Source organism: Bombina bombina, chromosome 1, assembly GCF_027579735.1.
Source record: "Bombina bombina isolate aBomBom1 chromosome 1, aBomBom1.pri, whole genome shotgun sequence".
In the NCBI taxonomy this organism is placed as follows: Eukaryota; Metazoa; Chordata; class Amphibia; order Anura; family Bombinatoridae; genus Bombina; species Bombina bombina.
In genome coordinates, this window is record NC_069499.1 from 1321133760 (window position 1) to 1321153431 (window position 19672).

Sequence of the window (19672 nt, forward strand, 5' to 3'; positions counted from 1 at the left end):
TTCTGAGTAAATAGTACATACCAGCACTATTTTAAAATAACAAACTCTTGATTGAATAATAAAAACTACAGTTAAACACTAAAAAACTCTAAGCCATCTCCGTGGAGATGTTGCCTGTACAACGGCAAAGAGAATGACTGGGGTAGGCGGAGCCTAGGAGGGATCATGTGACCAGCTTTGCTGGGCTCTTTGCCATTTCCTGTTGGGGAAGAGAATATCCCACAAGTAAGGATGACGCCGTGGACCGGACACACCTATGTTGGAGAAATTGTGTCTCACAATTAATCCTATATATTAATTTTGTGGGTTGGTGCTTGTGCATAGAAATTATATACACAAAAGATTTTTTGTGGAAATAAAGAATTCCACAGGACAGCATGCACATTTAGCACTCTGGTGCCCAGACTCTGGACGCGGTGCTTGACGGATCGTAATAAAACATAACTTTTATTATGTCACAAAATAAAATTGTCTTGAACAAAAATACTCACAGAACACTCTAAGGTTAAAATCAACGCGGTGAGATGGATACCATATATCAGTATAGGTGATACAGTGAGGTAAATTGGAGCCTATGTCAAAAGGATATTTAGTATCACATATATTAGTTAATGGTCTAATATCTTAAGGGCGGTTGTTGCACTCTGACTGGGAAATGTATGTTGATACAATGCAGTATAGTAACAAAATTGCATGTAATAAAGTCGACTGTTGTAGAATTGTATTACTGATTTTCTTCATACATTAAGTTACTGTGTTACACTGTATACGAGATCAACAATCTCTCATAGTATTCAGATAAATCTCGAATATTGCGCTAGTGATCTGAGCGATAGGTGTTAATTTGTGAATATAGCAGTGAAAAACTGGATTGATTTTCCCCCTGATAAATAGGTTATTTTGTTGCAGGGCCAGCAATCACTAATCATATTCAGATGTATCTGAATTATTACGCTTGTGATCGCTGGGTGGCGACTTGTGTATTTTGTTGGCCGGGGCAATAAAATATGGTCTGGGGTATATTCCCTCTATTGTGTGTGCCCCAAATAGATTGGTGGTAGGAATTGAGAAAACACAGGGCTGGTGAGACCCATGTGTTGGTCTGTTATAGACTTGTATTATAGCAATAATTTAAACTTGGTGTCAGCCTATAGTTTGGTTAATAGTTTGAAGAAATTCATGTAATTCAATAAATATTGGGTAAAACTTGGATGTTAAATGAATTGTTACTTAGGAGCTGTAGGTGGTTAGATTCGTAATTTACTGTGGAATGCCCACGGTGTACGTAATGATTTTTAGTTTATGTAACAAAGTAGACAAGGCAGATATTTGACCCTTTAGGGAACTTGCCGATAAACCCTGCTCCAAACCTTCTTGGAGAAAGGACAGAATTCTAGGAATCCTAACTCTACTCCAAGAGTAGCCCTTGGATTCACACCAATATAGATATTTACGCCATATCTTGTAGTAAATCTTTCTAGTCACAGGTTTACAAGCCTGAATCATGGTCTCTATAAACCGATTCCAAAAATCCCCACTTGGATAATATTAAGCGTTCAATCTCCAAGCAGTCAGCTTCAGAGAAACTAGATTTGTATGAAGGAAGGGCCCTTGAAGTAGAAGGTCCTTCCTCAACGGAAGTCTCCAAGGTGGAAGAGATGACATGTCCACCAGATCTGCATACCAAATCCTGCGGCCAAGTCGGTGCAATGAGGATTACCGACGCCCTCTCCTGCTTGACCCGAGGAAGAAGAGCGAACGGAGGAAATAGGTATGCAAGACTAAAATTCCGAGGTACCGCCAGGGCGTCTATCAGTACAGCCTGGGGGTCCCTTAACCTCGATCCGTACTTCGGAAGCTTGGCATTCTGCCGAGATGCCATGAGATCCAATTCCTGCTGACCCCATTTGAGAATCAGGCTGGAAAACACTTCCGGGTGAAGTTCCCACTCCCCCGGATGAAAGGTCTGTCTGCTCAGGAAGTCCACGTCCAGTTGTCCACCCCTGGGATGTGGATCGCTGACAGACAACAATTGTGGGTCTCCGCCCACCAAATTATCTTGGCTACCTCTATCATGACTAAGAAACTCCGTGTACCTCCCTGATGTTTGATGTAAGCTACTATAGTTATGTTGTCCGACTGGAACCTGATGAACCGGGCCGAGGCTAACTGGGGCCAGGCCAGAAGAGCATTGAAGATTGCTCTGAGCTCCAGAATGTTTATGGGCAGAACCGACTCTGACTGAGTCCAAGTTCCCTGCGCCTTTAGAAAGCCACAGACTGCTCCCCATCCTAGAAGGCTGGCGTCTGTTGTCACAATCACCCAAGAGGGTCTGCGAAAGCAGGTTCCCTGGGAGAGATGATCCAGAGACAACCACCAAAGAAGAGAATCCCTTGTCTCCTGCTCAAGCTGTATTCATCGAGACAAATCTGCATAATCTCCGTTCCATTGACTGAGCATGTTTAAAGTGACAGTCTACACCAGAATTTTTATTGTTTTAAAAGATAGATAAATCCCTTTATTACCCATTTCCCAGTTTTACATAACCAACACAGTTATAATAATATACTTTTAACCTCTGTGATTAATCTTGTATCTAAGCCTCTGCAAACTGCCCCTTTTTTCAGTTCTTTTGACAGACTTGCAGTTTAGCCAATCAGTGCCTGCTCCAAGATTACTTCACGTGCACGAGCACAGTGTTATCTATATGAAATATGTGAACTAACACCCTCTAGTGTTGAAAAACTGTTAAAATGCAATCTGAAAGAGGTGGGCTTCAAGGTCTAAGAAATTAGCATATTAACCTCCTAGGTTAAGCTTTCAACTAAGAATACCAAGTTAAAATTACATGCTCTATCTGAATCATGAAAGTTTATTTTTTGCCTAGACTGTCCCTTTAACTGCAGAGGTCTGTGGTGGAAACAAGGGAACATTTGTCTAGAAATGCAAACCTTAGAAACTTGTGATGATCCCTGTGAATGGGAACATGCAGGTACGCGTCCTTTAAATACACCGTTGTCATAAATTGACCCTCTTCTTTCCATTCTTCTTTGGTCCAATATTTTCCATCTTGAAGGACGGTACTCTGAGGAATTTGTTTAGCCTCTTGAGATCTAAAATTGGTCTTTAGGGTTCCCTCCTTTTTGGGAACCACAAACAGACTGGAATAAAACCCCAGACCTCGTTCCTGAACTATCACTATCACTATCACTCCCAGGTCGGAGAGGTCCCGTACACAGTGTAAGAAAGCCTCTTTTTGTCTGGTCTACAGATAATCTTGAAAGCAGAAACCTGCCTCTGGGAGGAACATTTTTGAACTCTAGTTTGTATCCCTAGGACATTATGTCTACTGCCCAGGGATCCTGAACATCTCAAACCCAAGCCTGAGCGAAGAAGGAAAGCCTGCCCCCTACAAGATCCGGTCCCGGATCTGGGGCAGGCCCTTCATGCTGTCCTTGATTCAATAGCAGGCTTTTTGGATTGTTTCCCTTGTTCCAAGACTGATTGGGTCTCCAGGAAGGTTTAGACTGTTCTTGCTTGGAAGAGGGAGCGGAAGAATTTCCCTTGAAATTTGGAAAGGAACGAAAATTACTCTGACGTCCCTTTTGCTTGTTTCTCTTATCCTGAGGGAGAAGATGACCCTTTCCTCCCGTAATATCAGACATTATTTCCGTCAAACCCGGTCCAAACAAGGTCTTTCCCTTGTAAGGAATCGCTAAAAGTTTAGACTTAGATGACACATCCGCAGACCAAGGTTTTAACCATAAGGCTCTGCTTACTAGTACAGCAAATCCTGAAATATTTGCTCCCAGTTTGATAGCCTGTAGGGAAGCATCAGTAATAAAGGAATTAGCCAACTTAAGGGCTTTTATCCTATCCTGGATCTCATCAAGGGGAGTGTCTGTCCTAATAGCATCAGACAACGCATCAAACCAATATGCCACCGCACTAGTGACAGTAGCAATGCACACAGCAGGTTGCCATTGTTAACCTTGGTGTACATACATCTTCTTGATTAACCCCTCTAATTTTTTGTCCATAGGATCTTTAAAGGCATAACTACCATCTATGGGGATAGTAGTTCTCTTGACCAGTTCTTCTCTCCCATTCCTTAGCAATGATCTCAGAAGCTCGGTCTGGTACTGAAAAAACCTCTACCGAGGAAGGTACATCAAAATATTTGTTTAGTTTACTGGATTTCTTAGGATTAACTACAACCATAGTGTCGCTGTCATCCAATGTAGCTAAAACCTCCTTGAGTAACAAACGGAGGTGTTCTAACTTAGACCTAAAAGATACAACTTCAGTATCAGCAGAAGGAATTACACTGTCAGAATCACCATCAGATGCTACCGAAGTATCCTCCTCCTCCTCAGGCTTCTGGGAGTTGGCGTTCGAAATAGCAACAATTGTATCAGTAACCTCGCTAACTGAATGTTTATTTTTTTTCTCTTGCGTTTTCCCTGCAACATGGGGAAAGCAGACAACGCATCAGAAACTGCAGAATTCATGAGGAAAGCAATGTCTTGCAATGTAAGTCCAGGAGGAGTTAGAGGGGAAGCGCAGGACACTGCATGTGTGGGCGGTAAAATTTGGGACGCTTGAGGAGAAAGCTGCGGCATATATTGAACATTGTCATTAGACTCCTGGACAACATCCGTCTTAGAAAATGTTGGCTCAGAAAAAAGTTTATCCCTATAATTTAAAGTCCTCTCAATATATGAGGAACAGAAAGGGATCGGTGGTTCCACATTGCATCAAAACATAAAGAACAATTGACACTTTGCAATGCCTCTTGGTCCATTCTAATTCACAATGGATCAAAGTAAAAAAATTAAAAACAGAAAAACGTTACTGTCACTTTAAATGTTAAACAGTAACTTTTTTATTTATTATATGCAGAGAGGCCTAAATAACTAAACGATACTTTAGATCACCTCTACACCTCAGCTTACTTTGTTGAGGTGCCTACCTGCCCTGCTGACACCGGCACTTCCTTTGTAGAAGCCTTTCCCTCTAGTTAAAGATCCGGACTCAGGCAGTAGCTATGGAAAAACGGTCCGATCTAGAAACGCATGCCTCTGTTGACAAACATGCGTAATCAAAGCTTAGACAGAACTCTCTGTCCCTCCGGTGAGGGAAAGTGGCACGCAATACAGATTGCCAACTCTCATAGCTCCGCCCATCGTGGGCGTTTTAGAAAAAAATCTCCTGGTCGGCATTTTGATAGTAAAACCGCCGGGAGCCATGCAACCACCAAAAAACCTAGAGCCTAAATCCTAAATACTCCTCAGCCCCAGTGCCTGCATCCCAGCTGTCTACATAATATATCCTTATCAATAGGAGAATATATGAGTCCTTTATGTGTGAGTGTCCCATCTCTAGAAAGTAAAGTGCCCAATTTTTTCTTCGTTATTACCCCAGAAAAATTACAGTTAGCACTTACCTCATACATCTGCCAGACAGCATGGCAGCTCACCAGGTTTGAGAGGTCCTCCCCCTCGCATGGACCTGTGGAAAAAACGATAAAGACTGAGTAATTTTGCTCAGGCTTTCAGAGTTAGAGCAGCATCAGTATATGGGAGGCGCATTGAGAATTATGTCCCACAAGCTCCCACTGCTCTACTAAAGAGACCAATATGGACGGCTACACCCTAGGACAAAGCAGCACAATCTTGAACTAATTAAAAAAATAATAAAATCTTACTTGAAGAATCTTTTCTAACACCTAACTTTACCACTTCCTTGCTCTAACATAGGCAAAGAGAATGACTGGGGTGGGAGGGAAGGGAGGTGATATTTAACAGCTTTGCTGTGGTGCTCTTTGCCGCCTCCTGCTGGGCAGGAGTAATATTCCCATTAGTAATTAGATGATCCGTGGACTCATCGTGTCATTAGAAAGAAATACATATATAGTGCTAAACTCCAAGAACAACTCCACCTGTATAGAAAAAAAACTGAAATATAAGCTCACAGTGACTGACCAAGCAAGCTATATCTAAAGTAAAAAAGCAATTCCATCTTATAAGACATAATTATTTTGCTTTCCTAGAATGAAACACTAGATTCTTGCTGGATAAATATACTAATCTTCCATCAACTGGACTTCTAACCCAAGAAAAGTCTATATAAAGAACGTTGAAACAATCAATGTCTTGATGTCCTTTGCCCAGCAAAGTTCCAACAGGAGATGAGGGTTATCAGAATTGTATATTAACCGTACAATTTGCTCTTTAGTTATTCATTTCATGTAAAAATGAATAATAAATCAATGATTGGTTAATATTAATGTTTACCCATTTCAAAGGTAACTATTTTACAAATGAAATGATCACAAAGTTCTAGTAATACAGATTATTAGGACACAGTCAAATATTTAATCAGAAACATTATCTGGCCTAATGCCTTCTAAAATATCTCAGTGAGTTAATTCCCCTTACTTTGTCTCTTCTCCTTCATCCGGCAATATATTCCTGGTACACTGCAAAAGGTAATTTCGTAGAAAAAGTCCCCTTAAAGGATGTTGAACACCACGGCACATCTCCACCATGTCCTTCAAGATATCCTTCCTTGACTGAGAAAATGACTTCACATACACAACTCCAACAGTGATCAGCAGATAACTGGTAAAAAAAAAAAAATTGGCAAGCCGTAATAAAGACTATTAAAGGTCATGATGGAAGCATTTAAGGGTTGTGTAGACATTTATATCCAGACGAAAGCCACTTGGGAAGAGTATGCGGAGAAAAATATTTTTAATTTACAGCTCGATTTATTAATCAAGGGCGGACAGGGGCGTACATATTCGCCCCTGTCTGCCCAAGCTCTCCTCTAGCAGCAGCAATCCACTACCCGAATTTAACTTTGCACACTAGCGCTATTTTGCGCTTGCGTGCAACCCCGCCCCCTGCCCGCGCACAGCCAATAATGCGCGGGCAGGAGAAGTCAATCTCCCTGGTCGGACGAGACAGGGAAGATTGAATTTCTCCACCTACAGTAAGAGGTAGAGAAGAGGGTAGGGAAGCAGTGGTCTGATGACTGCTGCGTGATAAATCCTGATTGCAGGTTCTCTTTTGAGAACCTGCAGTCGAAGGGAGGAGAAGGGCTTGATAAATCAAGCCCTTAGAGTCTAACAAAACTTTCCAGGTTTCTCCTATGATGTATTTGTATGTTTTATGTAATATCTCGACGAAAGGACAGTTGTATACAATATTGTAACTAAATATGGTTTATCACATTCATATGTTGTTGGCTGTATTCCTTTATATGGATAATGTGAGGACTGGAACTATATGGACCTGCATCAAGCAATAAGGACAAGAATACAGACAAATGAGTGAACAAAAAATTTGTTTTTAAGTTAAAAGTTTATCTCAATATTATTGAATATGTAACCAAGTATTTAAGCACGTTAAAAAAAAACATAATTTATGTAAGAACTTACCTGATAAATTAATTTCTTTCATAGTGGCAAGAGTCCATGAGCTAGTGACATATGGGATATACATTCCTACCAGGAGGGGGCAAAGTTTCCAAAACCTCAAAATGCCTATAAATACACCTCCCACCACACTCATACCTTAGTTTAACGTATAGCCAAGTAATGACTTGTAAAAAAGCATACAAAAAAGGAGGAACTGGAAAAATAATGTGCTTTAATACAAAAAAAATCATAACCATCAAAAAATAGGGTGGGTCTCATGGACTCTTGCCACTATGAAACAAATTAATTTATCAGGTAAGTTCTTACATAAATTATGTTTTCTTTCATGTAAGTGGCAAGAGTCCATAAGCTAGTGATGAATGGGATATAATACCCAAGATGTGGAAATCCACAAAGTCACTAGAGAGGGATAAAATAAAAACAGCTATTTCCGCTGAAAAAATTAAATACAAATAATAATTGTTTTCTTTAAAAAAAAAAAAAAAAAAAAAATATCAAATCATAGGCAAAAATACATAAAAATAATAATTCTTGAAAGCCCAAGAAGTGGCAACTGATCTAGTAGAATGAGCTTTAATTCTGAGGCGGAGACGGCCCCGCCTCCAAATAAGCCTTGTGAATCAAAAAAGTTTCAACCAAGATGCCAAAGAAATGGCAGAGGCTTTCTGACCTTTCCTGGAACCAGAAACAACAAATAGACTAGCAGTGTTTCTGACCTTCTTAGTAGCCTCAACATAGTATTTCAAAGCTCTTACCACATTTAAAGAATGTAGAGATCTCTCAAGAGAATTATTAGGATTAGGACACAAAGAAGGAACAACAATTTCCCTACTAATGTTGTTAGAATTCACAATGTTAGGCAAACATTTAAACAAAGTCTGTAAAACAGCTTTATCTTGATGGAAAAACAGATGAGACTCACAAGAGATAGCAGATAATTCAGAAACTCTTCTAGAAGAGATAGCCAAAAAAACAAAATAAATAACACTTTCCAAGAAAGTAATTTAATATTCAAAGAAAGCATAGGCTCAAAAGGAGGAGCCTGCAAAATCCTTAAAACCAAATTAAGACTCCAAGGAGGAGAAATAGACTTAATAACAGGTTTGATACGAACCAAAGCCTAAACAAAACAGTGAATAAAAATCAGGATGTTTAGCAATCTTTCTATGAAATAAGACAGAAAGAGCAGAGATTTATCCCTTCAAAGTATTTGCAGACAAACCCTTATCCAAACCATCTTGAAGAAACTGTAAAATCCTAGGAATTCTAAAAAAAAATGCCAAGAATAATTATGAGAGGAGCACCAAAAAATATAGGTTTTCCAAACCCGATAATAAATCTTCCTCGAAACAAACTTACGAGCCAGTAACGTCATTGGAGTCAGAGAAACCTCTATGACTAAGAACTACGCGTTCAATTTCCATACCTTCAAATTTAGAGATCCTGATGGAAAAACGTCCATTGAGACAGGTGGTTTGGCCTTAAATGAAGTGGCCAAGGTTGGCAACTGGACATCCGAACAAAATCCGCATACCAAAACCTGTAAGGCCATGCTGGTGCTATTAGAAACAAATGAGATTCTTCCATTATGATCTTGGAGATCACCCTTGGAAGAAGAACTAGAGGCGGAAAAATGTAAGCAGGTTGGTAAAATCAAGGAACTGCTAAAGCATCCACCATCTCCGCCTGAGGATCCTTGGATCTGCAGAGATATATGGGAAGTTTCTTATTCAAACAGGAGGCCATCAGATCTTTTTCTGGAAGACCCCACATCTGCACAATCTGATGAAACACATCTGGAGAGACCACTCCCCCGGATGCAAAGTCTGACGACTGAGATAATCCGCTTCCCAATTGTCTGCACCTGCAATATGAATTGCAGAAATTAGACAAGAATTGGACTCAAGATACTTCTTTCATCGCTAAAGAGCTGCGAGTCCCTCCCTGATGATTGACTTATGCCACTAATGTGACATTGTATAAGAAACTATGAAAAGTTCTCTCTTTAATAGAGGCCAAGCCTGAAGAGCTCTTAAAATAGCACAGAGTTAAAAAAAAAACTGAATTTATGCTTACCTGATAAATTACTTTCTCCAACGGTGTGTCCGGTCCACGGCGTCATCCATTACTTGTGGGAATATTCTCTTCCCCAACAGGAAATGGCAAAGAGCACAGCAAAAGCTGTCCATATAGCCCCTCCACAGGCTCGGCCCCCCAGTCATTCGACCGACGGTTAGGAGAAAAAAAGGAGAAACTATAGGGTGCCGTGGTGACTGTAGTGTATAGAGAAAGAAATTTTTCAAACCTGATTAAAAAACCAGGGCGGGCCGTAGACCGGACACACCGTTGGAGAAAGTAATTTATCAGGTAAGCATAAATTCTGTTTTCTCCAACATTGGTGTGTCCGGTCCACGGCGTCATCCATTACTTGTGGGAACCAATACCAAAGCTTTAGGACACGGATGAAGGGAGGGCGCAAATCAGGTTACCTAAACGGAAGGCACCACGGCTTGCAAAACCTTTCTCCCAAAAACAGCCTCCGAAGAAGCATAAGTATCAAATTTGTAGAATTTGGCAAAAGTGTGCAGAGAAGACCAAGTCGCTGCCTTACATATCTGATCAACAGAAGCCTCGTTCTTGAAGGCCCATGTGGAAGCCACAGCCCTAGTAGAGTGAGCTGTGATTCTTTCAGGAGGCTGCCGTCCGGCAGTCTCATAAGCCAATCGGATAATGCTTTTCAGCCAGAAAGAAAAAAAGAGGTAGCAGTAGCTTTTTGTCCTCTCCTCTTACCAGAGTAAACGACAAACAAAGATGAGGTTTGTCTAAAATCCTTTGTTGCTTCTAAATAGAACTTTAAAGCACGAACTACATCTAAATTGTGTAACAAACGTTCCTTCTTTGAAACTGGATTCGGACACAGAGAAGGAACAACTATTTCCTGGTTAATATTCTTGTTGGAAACAACTTTTGGAAGAAAACCAGGCTTAGTACGCAAAACGACCTTATCTGAATGGAACACCAGATAGGGTGGATCACACTGCAAAGCAGATAATTCAGAAACTCTTCTAGCAGAAGAAATAGCAACCAAAAACAGAACTTTCCAAGACAGTAACTTGATATCTATGGAATGTAAAGGTTCAAACGGAACCCCTTGAAGAACTGAAAGAACTAAATTTAGACTCCAAGGAGGAGTCATGGATCTGTAAACAGGCTTGATTCTGACCAAAGCCTGTACAAAAGCATGTACATCTGGCACAGCTGCCAGGCGTTTGTGTAACAAAACAGATAAAGCAGAAATCTGTCCCTTTAGAGAACTCGCTGACAACCCTTTATCCAAACCCTCTTGGAGAAAGGAAAGAATCTTAGGAATCTTAATTTTACTCCAGGAGAATCCCTTGGATTCACACCAACAGATATATTTTTTCCATATTTTATGGTAAATCTTTCTAGTCACAGGTTTTCTGGCTTGGACCAGAGTATCTATCACTGAATTTGACTATCCACGCTTGGATAAGATCAAGCGTTCAATTTCCAAGCAAGCAGTCAGCTGTAGAGAAACTAGATTTGGATGTTCGAATGGACCTTGTACTAGAAGATCCTGTCTCAAAGGTAGCTTCCATGGTGGAGCCGATGACATATTCACCAGGTCTGCATACCAAGTCCTGCGTGGCCACGCAGGAGCTATCAGAATCACTGAGGCCTTCTCCTGTTTGATCCTGGCTACGAGTCTGGGAAGGAGAGGAAACGGTGGAAACACATAAGCTAGGTTGAACGACCAAGGCGCCACTAAACGAAAGGAACGAAAATTGGACTTATTCTTAGCCTTAAAAGGCCTATCCTGTGGGAAGGCATGGCCCTTCCCCCCAGTGATGTCTGAAATAATTTCCTTCAATTCTGGCCCAAAAAGGGTCTTACCTTTGAAAGGAATATTAAGCAATTTTGTCTTGGAAGATACGTCCGCCGACCAAGACTTTAGCCAGAGCGCTCTGCGCGCCACAATTGCAAACCCTGAATTTTTCGCCGCTAAACTCGCTAATTGCAAAGCAGCATCTAAAATAAAGGAATTAGCCAACTTAAGTGCGTGAATTCTGTCCATGACTTCCTCATATGGAGTCTCCGTATTGAGCGACTTTTCTAGTTCATCGAACCAGAAACACGCCGCCGTAGTGACAGGAATAATGCACGAAATTGGTTGGAGGAGGTAACCTTTCTGAACAAAAATCTTTTTAAGCAAACCCTCCAATTTTTTATCCATAGGATCTTTGAAAGCACAATTGTCCTCAATGGGAATAGTCGTGCGTTTGGCTAGTGTAGAAACTGCCCCCTCAACCTTAGGGACTGTTTGCCATGTGTCCTTCCTTGGGTCGACCATGGGGAACAGTTTCTTAAATATAGGAGGTGGGACAAAAGGTATGCCTGGTTTCTCCCACTCCTTATTCACTATGTCCGCCACCCTTTTAGGTATCGGAAAGGCATCGTGGTGCACCGGGACCTCTAGGAATTTGTCCATCTTGCACAATTTTTCTGGAATGACCAAAGAGTCACAATCGTCCAGTGTAGTTAGCACCTCCTTAAGTAATGCGCGGAGATGCTCTAACTTAAATTTAAACGTCACAACATCAGGTTCTGCCTGTTGAGAAATTCTACCTGAATCAGAAAGTTCTCCCTCCGACAAACCCTCCCTCACTGCCACTTCTGACTGGTGTGAGGGTATGACAGATAAATTATCGTCGGCGCCTTCTTGCTCCACTGTATTTAAAACTGAGAAATCACGCTTTCTTTGAAATGTTGGCATTTTGGATAAAATATTGGCTATGGAATTATCCATTAGTGCCGTTAATTGTTGCATAGTAACAAGCATTGGCGCGCTAGATGTACTAGGGGTCGCCTGCGCGGGCATAACTGGTATTGACACAGAAGGAGAGGATGAAGAACTATCCCCACTACCTTCATTTGATGAATCATCTTGGGCAACCTTATTAAATGTGACAGTACTGTCCTTACTTTGTCTGGACGCCATGGCACAATTATCACATACATTTGAAGGGGGGGACCACCTTGGCCTCCATACATACAGAACATGTTCTATCTGAAGGTACAGACATGTTAGACAGGCTTAAACAGGCTAATAATGCAAAAAAAAAAAAAAACGTTTTTAAACAAAACCGTTACTGTCTCTTTAAATGTTAAACAGAGCACACTTTATTTCTGAATATGTGAAAAACTATGAAGGAATTATCCAATCTTTACCAAATTTTCACCACAGTGTCTTAATGCTTTTAAAGTATTGCACCCCAATTTTCAAGCTTTTCACCCCTTAAATGAGGAAACCGGAGCCGTTTAATCAATTAACAACTTTAACCCCACTACAGTCCCAGCCACAGCGTTTGCTGCGACTCCACCTGTCCCTGGCGGTTATACTATACCAAATTAAGCCTTCCAGGAACGTTTTCAAAGATCACCAGACCCTCTCACATGCAGCTGCATGCACTGCATCCAAAAGAAACTGCGCAATTATGGCGCGAAAATGAGGCTCTGCCTACTATAGTGAAAGGCCCTTCCTGACTGGGAAGGTGTCTAAGTGACTGCCTGGCGTCTAAAAACGTTCCCCACACTAAAAGTTTAGAAATATCACTTCAAACTTAATAAAAAAACCTAAATAAAGCAATCGATTTAGCCCACAAGAGTGTCACCAGTGTATAGCCCATAATAAGCCTGCATTCTGTTAAGAGTAAGAAAATGGCTTACCGATCCCCAAGAGGGAAAATGACAGTCTTCTAGCATTACACAGTCTTGTTAGAAAATGGACTAGTCATACCTTGAGCAGAAAAGTCTGCAAACTGTTCCCCCCAACTGAAGTTCTCTGGGCTCAACAGTCCTGCGTGGGAACAGCAATTGATTTTAGTTACTGCTGCTAAAATCATACACCTCTTTTAAACAGAACTCTTCATTCCTTTCTGTTTTAGAGTAAATAGTACAACGAGCACTATTTTAAAATAACAAACTCTTGATAGAAGAATAAAAAACTACAACTAAACACCACATACTCTTCACCATCTCCGGGGAGATGCTACTTGTTCAGAGCGGCAAAGAGAATGACTGGGGGGCGGAGCCTGAGGAGGGGCTATATGGACAGCTTTTGCCATTTCCTGTTGGGGAAGAGAATATTCCCACAAGTAATGGATGACGCCGTGGACCGGACACACCAATGTTGGAGAAAAACATAATTTATGTAAGAACTTACCTGATAAATTCATTTCTTTCATATTAGCAAGAGTCCATGAGCTAGTGACGTATGGGATATACATTCCTACCAGGAGGGGCAAAGTTTCCCAAACCTCAAAATGCCTATAAATACACCCCTCACCACACCCACAATTCAGTTTAACGAATAGCCAAGAAGTGGGGTGATAACAAAGTGCGAAAGCATATAAAATAAGGAATTGGAATAATTGTGCTTTATACAAAAAAATCATAACCACCACAAAAAAAGGGCGGGCCTCATGGACTCTTGCTAATATGAAAGAAATGAATTTATCAGGTAAGTTCTTACATAAATTATGTTTTCTTTCATGTAATAAGCAAGACTCCATGAGCTAGTGACGTATGGGATAATGATTACCCAAGATGTGGATCTTTCCACACAAGAGTCACTAGAGAGGGAGGGATAAAATAAAGACAGCCAATTCCTGCTGAAAATAATCCACACCCAAAATAAAGTTTAATGAAAAACATAAGCAGAAGATTCAAACTGAAACCGCTGCCTGAAGTACTTTTCTACCAAAAACTGCTTCAGAAGAAGAAAATACATCAAAATGGTAGAATTTAGTAAAAGTATGCAAAGAGGACCAAGTTGCTGCTTTGCAAATCTGATCAACCGAAGCTTCATTCCTAAACGCCCAGGAAGTAGAAACTGACCTAGTAGAATGAGCTGTAATCCTTTGAGGCGGAGTTTTACCCGACTCAACATAGGCAAGATGAATTAAAGATTTCAACCAAGATGCCAAAGAAATGGCAGAAGCTTTCTGGCCTTTTCTAGAACCTGAAAAGATGACAAATAGACTAGAAGTCTTTCGGAAAGATTTAGTAGCTTCAACATAATATTTCAAAGCTCTAACAACATCCAAAGAATGCAACGATTTCTCCTTAGAATTCTTAGGATTAGGACATAATGAAGGAACCACAATTTCTCTACTAATGTTGTTGGAATTCACAACTTTAGGTAAAAATTCAAAAGAAGTTCGCAACACCGCCTTATCCTGATGAAAAATCAGAAAAAGGAGACTCACAAGAAAGAGCAGATAATTCAGAAACTCTTCTGGCAGAAGAGATGGCCAAAAGGAACAAAACTTTCCAAGAAAGTAATTTAATGTCCAATGAATGCATAGGTTCAAATGGAGGAGCTTGAAGAGCCCCCAGAACCAAATTCAAACTCCAAGGAGGAGAAATTGACTTAATGACAGGTTTTATACGAACCAAAGCTTGTACAAAACAATGAATATCAGGAAGAATAGCAATCTTTCTGTGAAAAAGAACAGAAAGAGCAGAGATTTGTCCTTTCAAGGAACTTGCGGACAAACCCTTATCTAAACCATCCTGAAGAAACTGTAATATTCTCGGTATTCTAAAAGAATGCCAAGAAAAATGATGAGAAAGACACCAAGAAATATAAGTCTTCCAGACTCTATAATATATCTCTCTAGATACAGATTTACGAGCCTGTAACATAGTATTAATCACAGAGTCAGAGAAACCTCTTTGACCAAGAATCAAGCGTTCAATCTCCATACCTTTAAATTTAAGGATTTGAGATCCTGATGGAAAAAAAGGACCTTGAGACAGAAGGTCTGGTCTTAACGGAAGAGTCCACGGTTGGCAAGAGGCCATCCGGACAAGATCCGCATACCAAAACCTGTGAGGCCATGCCGGAGCTACCAGCAGAACAAACTAGCATTCCTTCAGAATCTTGGAGATTACTCTTGGAAGAAGAACTAGAGGCGGAAAGATATAGGCAGGATGATACTTCCAAGGAAGTGATAATGCATCCACTGCCTCCGCCTGAGGATCCCGGGATCTGGACAGATACCTGGGAAGTCTCTTGTTTAGATGAGACGCCATCAGATCTATTTCTGGAAGTTCCCACATTTGAACAATTTGAAGAAATACCTCTGGGTGAAGAGACCATTCGCCCGGATGCAACGTTTGGCGACTGAGATAATCCGCTTCCCAATTGTCTATACCTGGGATATGAACCGCAGAGATTAGACAGGAGCTGGATTCCGCCCAAACCAAAATTTGAGATACTTCTTTCATAGCCAGAGGACTGTGAGTTCCTCCTTGATGATTGATGTATGCCACAGTTGTGACATTGTCTGTCTGAAAACAAATGAACGATTCTCTCTTCAGAAGAGGCCAAAACTGAAGAGCTCTGAAAATTGCACGGAGTTCCAAAATATTGATCGGTAATCTCACCTCCTGAGATTCCCAAACTCCTTGTGCCGTCAGAGATCCCCACACAGCTCCCCAACCTGTGAGACTTGCATCTGTTGAAATTACAGTCCAGGTCGGAAGCACAAAAGAAGCCCCCTGAATTAAACGATGGTGATCTGTCCACCACTTTAGAGAGTGTCGAACAATCGGTTTTAAAGATATTAATTGAGATATCTTTGTGTAATCCTTGCACCATTGATTCAGCATACAGAGCTGAAGAGGTCGCATGTGAAAACGAGCAAAGGGGATCGCGTCCGATGCAGCAGTCATAAGACCTAGAATTTCCATGCATAAGGCTACCGAAGGGAATGATTGTGACTGAAGGTTTCGACAAGCTGCAATCAATTTTAGACGTCTCTTGTCTGTTAAAGACAGAGTCATGGACACTGAATCTATCTGGAAACCCAGAAAGGTTACCCTTGTCTGAGGAATCAAAGAACTTTTTGGTAAATTGATCCTCCAACCATGATCTTGAAGAAACAACACAAGTCGATTCGTATGAGATTCTGCTAAATGTAAAGACTGAGCAAGTACCAAGATATCGTCCAAATAAGGAAATACCACAATACCCTGTTCTCTGATTACAGACAGAAGGGCACCGAGAACCTTTGAAAAAATTCTTGGAGCTGTAGCTAGGCCAAACGGTAGAGCCACAAACTGGTAATGCTTGTCCAGAAAAGAGAATCTCAGGAACTGATAGTGATCTGGATGAATCGGAATATGCAGATATGCATCCTGTAAATCTATTGTGGACATATAATTCCCTTGCTGAACAAAAGGCAAGATAGTCCTTACAGTTACCATCTTGAACGTTGGTATCCTTACATAATGATTCAATATTTTTAGATCCAGAACTGGTCTGAAGGAATTCTCCTTCTTTGGTACAATGAAGAGATTTGAATAAAACCCCATCCCCTGTTCTGCAACTGGCATAATTACTCCAGCCAACTCTAGATCTGAAACACAATTCAGAAATGCTTGAGCTTTCACTGGATTTACTGGGACACGGGAAAGAAAAAATCTCTTTGCAGGAGGTCTCATCTTGAAACCAATTCTGTACCCTTCTGAAACAATGTTCTGAATCCAAAGATTGTGAACAGAATTGATCCAAATTTCTTTGAAAAAACGTAACCTGCCCCCTACCAGCTGAGCTGGAATGAGGGCCGTACCTTCATGTGGACTTAGAAGCAGGCTTTGCCTTTCTAGCAGGCTTGGATTTATTCCAGACTGGAGATGGTTTCCAAACTGAAACTGCTCCTGAGGACGAAGGATCAGGCTTTTGTTCTTTGTTGAAACGAAAGGAACAAAAACGATTATTAGCCCTGTTTTTACCTTTAGATTTTTTATCCTGTGGTAAAAAAGTTCCTTTCCCACCAGTAACAGTTGAGATAATAGAATCCAACTGAGAACCAAATAATTTGTTACCCTGGAAAGAAATGGAAAGTAGAGTTGATTTAGAAGCCATATCAGCATTCCAAGTCTTAAGCCATAAAGCTCTTCTAGCTAAAATAGCTAGAGACATAAACCTGACATCAACTCTAATAATATCAAAAATGGCATCACAAATAAAATTATTAGAATGCTGAAGAATAATAATAATAATATCATGAGAATCATGATTTGCTACTTGTTGCGCTAAAGTTTCCAACCAAAAAGTTGAAGCTGCAGCAACATCAGCTAATGATATAGCAGGCCTAAGAAGATTACCTGAACACAGATAAGCTTTTCTTAGAAAGGATTCAATTTTCCTATCTAAAGGATCTTTAAACGAAGTACCATCTGACGTAGGAATGGTAGTACGTTTAGCAAGGGTAGAAATAGCCCCATCAACTTTAGGGATTTTGTCCCAAAATTCTAATCTGTCAGACAGTACAGGATATAATTGCTTAAAACGTTTAGAAGGAGTAAATGAATTACCCAATTTATCCCATTCTTTGGAAATTACTGCAGAAATAGCATTAGGAACAGGAAAAACTTCTGGAATAACCACAGGAGATTTAAATACCTTATCTAAACGTTTAGAATTAGTATCAAGAGGACCAGAATCCTCTATTTCTAAAGCAATTAATACTTCTTTAAGTAAAGAACGAATAAATTCCATTTTAAATAAATATGAGGATTTATCAGCATCAATCTCTGAAACAGAATCCTCTGAACCAGAAGAGTCATCAGAATCAGAATGATGATGTTCATTTAAAAATTCATCTGTAGGGAGAGAAGTTTTAAAAGATTTTTTACGTTTACTAGAAGGAGAAATAACAGACATAGCCTTCTTGATGGATTCAGAAACAAAATCTCTTATGTTATCAGGAACATTCTGCACCTTAGATGTTGAAGGAACTGCAACAGACAATGGTACATTACTAAAGGAAATATTATCTGCATTAATAAGTTTGTCATGACAATTAATACAAACAACAGCCGGAGGAATAGCTACCAAAAGTTTACAGCAGATACACTTAGCTTTGGTAGATCCAGCACTAGACAGCGATTTTCCTGTAGTATCTTCTGACTCAGATGCAATGTGAGACATCTTGCAATATGTAAGAGAAAAAACAACATATAAAGCAAAATAGATCAAATTCCTTATATGACAGTTTCAGGAATGGGAAAAAATGCCAAAGAACAAGCTTCTAGCAACCAGAAGCAATGAAAAATGAGACTTAAATAATGTGGAGACAAAAGCGACGACCATATTTTTTAGCGCCAAATCCACATTATTTGGCGCCTAAATGCTTTTGGCGCCAAAATGACGCCACATCCGGAACGCCGACATTTTTGGCGCAAAATAACGTCAAAAAATGACGCAACTTCCGGCGACACGTATGACGCCGGAAACGGAAAAGAATTTTTGCGCCAAAAAAGTCCGCGCCAATAATGACGCAATAAAATGAAGCATTTTCAGCCCCCGCGAGCCTAACAGCCCACAGGGAAAAAAGAGTCAAATTTTTGAAGGTAAGAAAAAATGAATAATTCAAATGCATAATCCCAAATATGAAACTGACTGTCTGAAAAATAAGGAAAGTTGAACATTCTGAGTCAAGGCAAATAAATGTTTGAATACATATATTTAGAACTTTATAAACAAAGTGCCCAACCATAGCTTAGAGTGTCACAGAAAATAAGATTTACTTACCCCAGGACACTCATCTACATGTTTGTAGAAAGCCAAACCAGTACTGAAACGAGAATCAGTAGAGATAATGGTATATATGAGAGTATATCGTCGATCTGAAAAGGGAGGTAAGAGATGAATCTCTACGACCGATAACAGAGAACCTATGAAATAGACCCCGTAGAAGGAGATCACTGCATTCAAATAGGCAATACTCTCCTCACATCCCTCTGACATTCACTGCACGCTGAGAGGAAAACCGGGCTCCAACTTGCTGTGGAGCGCATATCAACGTAGAATCTAGCACAAACTTACTTCACCACCTCCATCGGAGGCAAAGTTTGTAAAACTGAATTGTGGGTGTGGTGAGGGGTGTATTTATAGGCATTTTGAGGTTTGGGAAACTTTGCCCCTCCTGGTAGGAATGTATATCCCATACGTCACTAGCTCATGGACTCTTGCTAATTACATGAAAGAAAATTGATTGGCAACCTAGCCTCTTGAGGTTTCCAAACCCCTTGTGCTTTCAGAGACCCTCAGACAGCTCCCCAACCTGTAAGACTTGCATCCGTTGAGATCACAGTCCAAGAAAGACGAACAAAGGAGGCCCCTCGAACAATCCG

At 40.5% G+C, this 19672-nt stretch overlaps 1 protein-coding gene across 1 annotated transcript in view; it reads right to left on the bottom strand.

The window, feature by feature from the left end:
• The window catches only part of VPS35 (VPS35 retromer complex component), a 588646-nt gene that overhangs the window by 489372 nt on the left and 79602 nt on the right, over window positions 1–19672 (bottom strand). The window contains exon 5 of the mRNA XM_053701861.1: window positions 6441–6623. Coding sequence (XP_053557836.1) covers window positions 6441–6623 — 183 coding nt within the window. The remainder of the gene's footprint in view (window positions 1–6440; window positions 6624–19672) is intronic.